General features: G+C 42.9%; 1 protein-coding gene across 1 annotated transcript; it reads right to left on the bottom strand.

Moving 5' to 3' along the window:
- Positions 1-702: 702 nt before the first annotated feature.
- On the bottom strand, positions 703-8,148 carry GATD3 (glutamine amidotransferase class 1 domain containing 3). The gene is made up of 7 exons (XM_064152629.1): positions 7,974-8,148; positions 4,995-5,047; positions 4,160-4,273; positions 3,694-3,813; positions 2,801-2,893; positions 2,340-2,496; positions 703-1,703 (listed from the first exon to the last, which is right to left on the bottom strand). Exons 1-7 carry the CDS (start codon positions 8,085-8,087, stop codon positions 1,575-1,577), a joined length of 780 nt encoding a protein of 259 aa, XP_064008699.1. The 5' UTR covers positions 8,088-8,148; the 3' UTR covers positions 703-1,574.
- Between the last annotated feature and the right edge of the window lie 435 nt (positions 8,149-8,583).

Genomic DNA, 8,583 nt, shown 5'->3' with positions numbered 1-8,583 from the left:
TTAAATTCTCCTTCTCACCAACTTCATACTGACAATTTCATGCACAAGCCGTAAAGTTGCAGAATCCACTTTACAAACCAGGCCTGCTATCATGATCTGGTTTCTGATTTCTCTGTATCTATGCTGGAGTTTGTGATCTGCACAAGATAGCTCTATGAAATCCCCCAAGAAAACAGCACCATCTTTGAATTACAAATTCAGATCTTCTAAATCCTAACATGATTTTTGTGACGAAAAGATCACATACTAAAAGGCTCCAGAATCAAATCCACTTACTCTGTGAGCATCAACTGAACAAGCTTCATTCCTCATTTTTGTTCTAACAAAATTAATTCCACATTCCTATCAAGTCTTCAGCCACAGACAGTACTTACAGTACTCCAACTCAATCTAAGGGTTGTAGATTTAATTTAGGAAACAAACAATTCTCCCTCAAAAACACAGGCTCCCTTCAGCATGTCTGCCACATAAAAGGAAAGTTAATACTAAGTAAGGGGTGTCGATTTATTTGTTTTAAATTCCACAAATGTTGCCTCCTAGGTGACAAGTAACTTGGGAGAGGGGAAGGAGACATTGCTAGAGTCTATCTTAAAAAAATGTCTCAGGTGCAAAGAGAATTGAAAAGCAGAATAACTGCTAGAATGAATCAACCAGCATTATTGGATGCAGCTGTAAAACAAAACTGAAGCGACAAGGGTGAGATAAAGGCAGAAATTAATTTATTTATACATCATTATTCCAGACATTCAGTAACAATTCTTTGGAGAAAGCTTTATTATTCTAAAGCAGGAAAAGTAAGGCTAAGTTGAGACTGTTTTTTCCATCCACTGCTAGTCATGCAACTATTTCAACATGGGTATTATCCTTAAAAATTGTGCGTCTCAGCAGCAGGTATTTTCCCTCCATTTAAAGACTTTTTCAGTTATGATGGGCCAATGGATAATTTTTTCCAAGTGCTAGTGTTGGGAGAGTAGACATAGGTCCTGCTGCTGATCAATATTAAGAATGTCTCTTTTATGAAAAGAGGAAAACCTTAAACACTGATCTTTTTATTAACACCAACCTACTTAGTATGTGGAAGATTCCCTTGACAGCTGACCCCAGCTTTTAGTTCACAAATACAGGCCTGTGCACATAAATGAACCACACACTAATTCCTCCAGACTTCCATTCTTCATTCACCTAGATACACTGCCACTGCATCCACTATATCCCTTCAACACAGCTGCCCTCAGCTTCTCCAAGGGTCTTTAGTTTCTTGTTCACATCCATAGAAGTGGTATGACAGTGGTACATCAGCAGGGCTGGTTTCAGAATCTGTACAGCCTTCTCCAGTCAAAAAAGCTCCAGGCAATGCTTTGTGTCTCAGGCCACTCAGCTTGCATTCTGTTAAAGCTTTCTCTCTGCAGGCCCCTTTCAGAAAGGACATGGAAAACCTCAAGGCTGGGAATCAATCAGCTTCATATCAGCATTCACTAGAGCGTGAACAGGACAAGCAGGTGAAAATGTTTCCATTGGTCCATACTGTATTTGATACTAAACTCTACTCTTAAAGATGTACGGTCTGGGTTTCTTCATTTGCCTGTTAATTTTAGCACATCCTTTACCATGGCCCCAATGCCATCGAAGATTTTATGTAACTCTGTTTCACACATAAATGCTGGGGTAGTCACCACCTTGTTTTTTGTATCCACATGAGCTTCGTAAAAGGGAGTTAAGGAAAACACAACCTGTGTCTCACTTGCAGAGGCTGTTTGCACAATCACAGAATCGTTTAGGTTAGAAAAGACCTCCAAGATCAATAAACCATCATTGACAAAACCTCACAACTCCACTATCCTGTAAAAAAATGCCTCCAAATACACCATACTGCAAGGACAGCTGCAACCTACAATCCAAGATACCAGAGACTGTTTTTGGCAGAAATCTAAACAAACACTGCAAAAGCAGTCTGTGGGAATGCTCAGAAACACAAGAAAACCCATGAAAGTTACTGTGATGAAACGTCTTTGAGTACTGTCTGACTACAACATTAGCCTACAGGAAAAGCGAAGTGACCAGTTGCAATTCATGTCAGTTTTATGTGCAAACTCCTTCAACATTTACTGCATTACCACCTGTCCAAGGCAGTTCTATGGCAACAGCTGAGGACTTTTAACTCCACAGCTGTGAAGACAATGTTTCTCATCATGCCCTGGACTACATGCTACTTGCTGTATACTCCATATTCCCACTAAATGCAAGAGGACAAGCAGAGACCCTGCATGCACTCATTACTGTAATGACACATTCCTGCACCTGTACTGTCTCCCCATATGGAAATTAAGAACAAAGGATATAGTCACTTCTTTCACACAGTGCTTTCCTCCCAGTTCTTTAATGGCTCCTGCAGTCCCAGCATAAGGCCACTTGCCACCTTCCTCTTCTTCATGGCCCACAGTTACTTCAGCACCAGAGAGAACCTTTGCTGCCAACACTGGTGAAATGCAGCAAAGACTGTAATAAAGGAACAGTAAGAGTGATTCTCCAATTGCACTCTTTCAAAACTTGGTCATAATTGAAGATTCAAATGGACACAGTCTTACAGAGCGGAAATCACAAGGCAACCTGCACTCAGCATTTACTTAGCTTCCCTGACAAACACCTACACAGACATGCATCTTGAAAAACACATTTTAAAAAATCAGCTACAGATTTCAGAAACCAGAAGATGCTTTTTCTAGCTCTGCATCACACCAAAATGTACACTGTCCCCGTGCTCACACTATCAACCAAATGCCCCTCCCACTAACATACATACCCAATAGGTTTCCCTGCTTTGTGGAAATCTTTCAAGACACGTTCAACTTCTTTGTTCACCTTGCAATCTTTCCCATCAACAGCAAAGGTAGATCTGCCACGACAAGAAACTTTATACATACCTCAGTATAAACCCACAAAACAGAGATGCTTATCTGCTCTGAGACTGGCTCTCAAGGGTCATCACAAACTTAGTAACTTCTAAAACGTGAGTGGAAAAGCCTGAAGCTGACCATCAATGTTTCAGCCACAATGACTCACTTCTAAAGGTTTTTGGTATGTCAGAAAGTTCCTTACTTGGTATAAATATCTAGAAATAAGAACTGTAAAATCAGCTTTCTAGGACTACTGAGAAGTGGAACAATTTTTACAACAAAGAAAAATACCTAAGGAGAAAAGGGAAATAACATTTGGCTTTCCCAAAGCCAGTGAAAACATAAGGGTTTTTTTTTAATGTTTTGGTTTGTTTTTTAGCTAGCTATAATTTTGTCATTACTAATGAAAGAGGGGACTTTCTGGTAGGCAGACATGAAGAAACAGAAAAACTGCTGAAGTTTGAGCTTCACTTTCCTCAGTTAGGCTCCAAACCAGAATCACCATAAAGGTGGGTGAAAATGGACTTCTTGTGCATTATCTGAACTCCAGAATTCTCACCAGCAGTGTTCAGAAAATTGAAAATATGTCCAAGTGAGCAAGAACCATGATTGGATACCATCATGAATAGCACAAGTTAACTCAAAACGTTTTGAAAGGAGTTTTACTTGTTAAAGAGTTTTAACACATATAGTAATTAGGGCCACTTATGCCTTCTAATTTTATTCCATGAAATATAGTAAATTAGAAATAGTTGACAATTAATTTTGCAGAGTAGTCTACTGCTTAGTTGGCACTCACAAGTTTTTAGCAGCTCCAAATCCACCAGGGAATATCACAGCATCATGGTCTGCCGTAGTAAGCTTAGCCAGGCTTGCAATTTTACCCCGAGCAATCCTTGCAGATTCCACTAATACATTCCTTGAAGAACCAGAAATAAAACAAGATTAATGAAGTATCTGCACACAGAAGGGCACAAAGAAAGATTTGGCAGAGGAACAGGACGGGGAGAAAAGGAGGAACCAAGAACAGAAGCTGCTGATGTTCTGAAACACTACTACTGGGAAAAACAGGCATTAATAGATTGCCTAGAAGCAAGTCTAAAAAAACTTTAGTATTTTGCTCCAGTCAAAATGCCAGCTAGCATAAAGCCAGTAAAGAAGGTCAGCAAGGTGCTACAACTGCAGTTACAGGCTGCTGTGTCTGAAGCATACCTAAGAGAATGAGACTCAGCAGTCATGGAAAATACGTTAAACACAGACTTTACCTGGACTCAGCTTCAGCTGGTTGTCCTTTACTGTGGTCGATAACATGCATCTGAGGAACATCTGGAGCGTACATCTGAACCTCAGCTCCCCCACGACTAAGGTGTACCAGTATGCTACAAACAGAGTTAAAATGTGCTGAAAAACTAAGAGGAGAGGTTTCATCTGGTCCCTGAGTCTTGCTACAAGTATTCCACCACCTGATTTTGAAAAGGAAAATCACAAGCCCGACCCAACATACTGAGCACATAGTAGCGAAATCCCTGTATGCAACAAAGCGCAGAGCAGAAAGTCAGTTTACAAGTAGGGTCAGGGAAGTTACAGAGTTCCTTTGTTCAGTGCTCTTACACAGGCAACCAAGAACAACAATAAACTTAACTTTCTCACTGCAAGTTCCTACGTGTTATGCAAGAGTTCCCACAATTACTATACCTATGTGTCTAGATAAAACATCTCTTCACAATTAATACCAGGAGTTAACAATTTAACTTGAGTATTAACAATTCTAATGTTAGATCAGTGACTATGAAACAAAGTCTCTAATTAACTCTCTCCTCTGCAAACTGATCCTGGAACTGTGAATTTCTGTTTCTGAAGGAGAGAAAGTCTCTTTCAAACTCCCTGCTCCGGCACCACACACATTGTGCTGTATTCCAGAGTACTGCCACTGAGTACCCCAAGGTCATGGCCTGAGCTCCCAATTACACAGCGTGAAAGCTGTTAAACTCCATCATACATCTTTTTATGAAGCCAGAGAGAACAGAACTAATTTCAACAGACTGTTGTAATATAAAGGAGACTCTTTTTTTGAGCCTACAGTTTCATAAAGCAACTTACGCTGAGGCTTCATGGATTTCTGTGCCATCATAGACACCACAACCAGACAGGACCTGTAGTAAAAAAAACAAGAGACTACTTCAGGTGATACAAAACTTCCTAGAGGATCTTTCACAAGCCTTCTAAGATTAAAAAATTGATTAAATCAAGCAACAAATCTCCCTCCAGCCCTGCTATAAAACCAACTTAGCAACAACTAAATCAGTCTACTTCATTCCATTTGCACTGATGTTGCCATCTGACATACTGCAGCACCAGCATCTCCTATTTATAGCTACCCATCACAGACAGGGCTCAGAAATAACTAATATCTACTTACTGCCTATGGCTTTGGTCCTCAAAATTAATAAACTGACATGATACTCTCAGGTATGGTTTTATTGTGTACTCAATGAGTTATTTTGGGTATCATACACTTATTTATGAAGTGTCTATACCCATGTGAAGCACCTTCCCATCAACCAGAAGTGGGACAAGTGCAGTTAGATGCAGCACTCAGGATAAACTATTTTATCTGCTGCTGTGTGTCTGAGGGTCCCCATCAGAGATCAAAGGCTAAATCACTTTTAATCCAATTATGCCATATGAGCCATACTTTTCCCTATTACCATGACAATAATACTTTGAGTTTGTTTATACACACTGGAGAATAAAAAGCACAAAGCAATCAGTCATTTTTATGTGGGTGGATAAAGTCCTTCACAAAGTAGAAGAGGAAAAAAAATGAACATTTTTAAAAACCCAGGGAAAAAAAGCAAATATAGGAACAAAATAGAATGTCCAAATGATTGCCTAGTTCCTGGAAGCATATATATATGAGCTTCTGCAAGGTCTTTTTGTTTGTTTTAAAAGAAAAAAAAAATCCAGTTAAAGAATGTCTTCACACTTTCCCCTCCTGGTTTTATCTCCATTTGTAGAAGCTTGAAAAATTTTAAACACAGAAGCATGAACAGAAACTTCACAACTGAAACCCTGTTAGAAATGTTGGACCTTTAGGGGCTTTCAGATCACAACAGCCTGCCCTTTTACACATAACATCCTACCATCACTTGACCAAATGAGTAAGATCCATGAATGATCCTCTGTGATAATTTCAACTACAGTTCTGCTGCTCTGATAAATAAAAGCTGCCTTCTACTTCCCAACTTTTTGTCTCTCTTTTAGTTTAGACTGAACAGACATACAAACAATTGTGTTAGAAGTTATCTTCTGTAAGCAACACTTCAATGATATTTTTGAAAGTCAATGAAACCAAAGCACTAAACCACTACCCTCTTCTATTATTTCAGAGCCTTCTTGGTGACAGATCTGTCTTCTTCACCATTGTCAGAAACTTCTATCACTACCATGAACAACAACACTATATAGAAAGCTCTCCTTCACTAAAATGATGGCATTCCTGGTACGTTACCTTTTAGACATTTGGACTGGCATTCTGTCCGTTCCTAAACCAGCTCTGCCCCACACTTCTTCATGCAGCTAATGCCTTCTTTATGTCTTTCCATTTTATGTTGTCAAGACTACACAAGCCTTGAGCTTCAGATGCTGCCCACTGAGCTCCAAAACTGCGTATCCATTTGAGACGCTACCTACAGCCTAAATTTTCCTTTGGCAACCTGTAACTCCTCCATTTCTTCACTTTCTTTTAGATTGTTAGCATGATCTACCTCCCTCAGGTAGAAGGGCAGAGTTCAGTTTAAATAATTTCCTGTTGTCCTGCTTTTGTCTGGGATAACTTAATTTTCCTCCTAATAGCTGGTACAGTGCTGTGTTTTGGATCTAAGATGAGAATGGATCTAGGACGTTTGATAAGACAAACAGGTTAGGTTAAGCAGTGTTCACCCTAACTTTTCAGCTTCTCACACCAACTCACCAGAGAGCAGGCTGGGAGATGGAACAGTCACAGTATCACAGTATCACCAAGGTTGGAAGAGACCTCATAGATCAAGTCCAACCCTTTACCACAGAGCTCAAGGCTAGACCATGGCACCAAGTGCCACGTCCAGACCTGCCTTGAACAGCTCCAGGGACGGCGACTCCACCACCTCCCCGGGCAGCCCATTCCAGTGTCCAATGACTCTCTCAGTGAAGAACTTTCTCCACACCTCGAGCCTAAATTTCCCCTGGCGTAGCTTGAGGCTGTGTCCTCTTCTTCTGGTGCTGGCCACCTGAAAGAAGAGAGCAACCTCCTTCTGGCTACAACCTCCCCTCAGGTAGTTGTAGACAGCAATAAGGTCACCCCTGAGCCTCCTCCTCTCCAGGCTAAACAATCCCAGCTCCCCAATCGGGACAGCTGAAACAACCTGACCAACAGGATATTCCATACCTTAAGGCACCACACTTAGTACACAAGGGAAAAGCTGTCTGGGGGCCACTGCTAGACTGGCGTGGTATCAGTCAGCGGGTGGTGACTGCACTGTGCATCTCTTCTCTTCTGTATTTTAATCATATTATTGTGTTTTTTTTCCCTTATCTGTTTATTAAGCTGTCTATCTCAAACCATAAATATAACTCTTTTTTTGAGCCGTTCCCGCTGGAGGCGGGTGGGGGTGAGGGCGGAGCGAGCAGCTGTGTAGCGTTTAGCCGCCTGCCGGTTAAACTGCGACACCTGCGCACTGCCACTACCTCCCCAAATACACCGCACAGAATTCCAAGTCCAGCTCCTTTTAGCTCCAGGACAGTGACAGCTACACGGAAACCAATGTTTACGAGTTTCCCACTCCTGCTCCGCCATCCTTCAAGTTACTAAATACTCAGCAGCTTTATCTTTTCAGTTTCAGTTTCCTTCGGGCCTTTCCTGGGCCCGAACGCGCCGAACCCATCGCACGGCTGGAGCTGAGCCAGCTACAGAGGGGCCGGGGACAGGCAGGGCGCAAACCCCAACCTGTCTCCTTGGAGCAGCGGCGGCTCCCCGCCCTCCCGTCCCTGCAGGCCTCCGAGGCCTCTGCACCAGCGCGGCAGGACGCGGCCACTACTCACCACAGCGACACGGGCAGGCCGGCAGCGGTGAGCGGAGCAGTGGAAGGAGGCGAGGCCGCAGGGCGCTGCCGGGCGCAGGGCGGCGCGCAGGACCGGACCGCGGCAGGCCAGCATGGCGGCGGACGGCGGGAGCACAGCGAGGAGCACAGAGCCGCTAGAGAGGGCCGCGCCCCGCCGCGGGCCCGCTGCGCCCTTGGGCGCGCCCCCTGGAGGCGGGGAGGGGCAACACGGCGCTGGGGCCTCCCGGCGCCCAGGTCCGTCCTTCTCTAACTTCCTTCGCTAGTACGAAGCGGAGCAGCGAGGGAAAAAGTAAAACTCGAATGTAAATAAGTCCTTGGGACTTGTTTTGAGCATAGAAGTAGCAGCACAAAACGAACAAGTTCATTTTGTAAGTGGGGGTAGCCAGGAGGTGCACAGAGCCCGTGTGTGGCAGGGGGAGCAGGAAGCACAGCAGTAGCGGAGTAGCAAGAGGTTACCGCAACTATAGCGGTTAATAACAATGGGATAAACAACACACAGAGACATCTCAATTCTTCTTTCTAAGACCTTTTGAAATAGCGTGTTCCTTTGAAAAGATAAGGTTAAAACAAACATTAAGCAGGGCCAAATT

Source organism: Pogoniulus pusillus, chromosome 12, assembly GCF_015220805.1.
Source record: "Pogoniulus pusillus isolate bPogPus1 chromosome 12, bPogPus1.pri, whole genome shotgun sequence".
Taxonomy (NCBI): domain Eukaryota; kingdom Metazoa; phylum Chordata; class Aves; order Piciformes; family Lybiidae; genus Pogoniulus; species Pogoniulus pusillus.
The sequence above is the reverse complement of the archived record's forward strand: the minus strand, read 5'-3'. Positions and strand labels throughout refer to the sequence as shown.

Excerpts from the sequence above, each read along its gene's own strand:
- GATD3 (XM_064152629.1), bottom strand. The coding sequence starts at position 8,087 with ATGCTGGCCTGCCGCGGTCCGGTCCTGCGCGCCGCCCTGCGCCCGGCA. Across the intron at positions 2,497-2,800 it reads AAAGCAGGGAAACCTATTGG|TCTTTGCTGCATTTCACCAG; the intron begins GTATGTATGTTA and ends CCTTTATTACAG. Across the intron at positions 1,704-2,339 it reads ACTGTGTGAAAGAAGTGACT|GAAGCTCATGTGGATACAAA; the intron begins ATATCCTTTGTT and ends ACTCCCTTTTAC.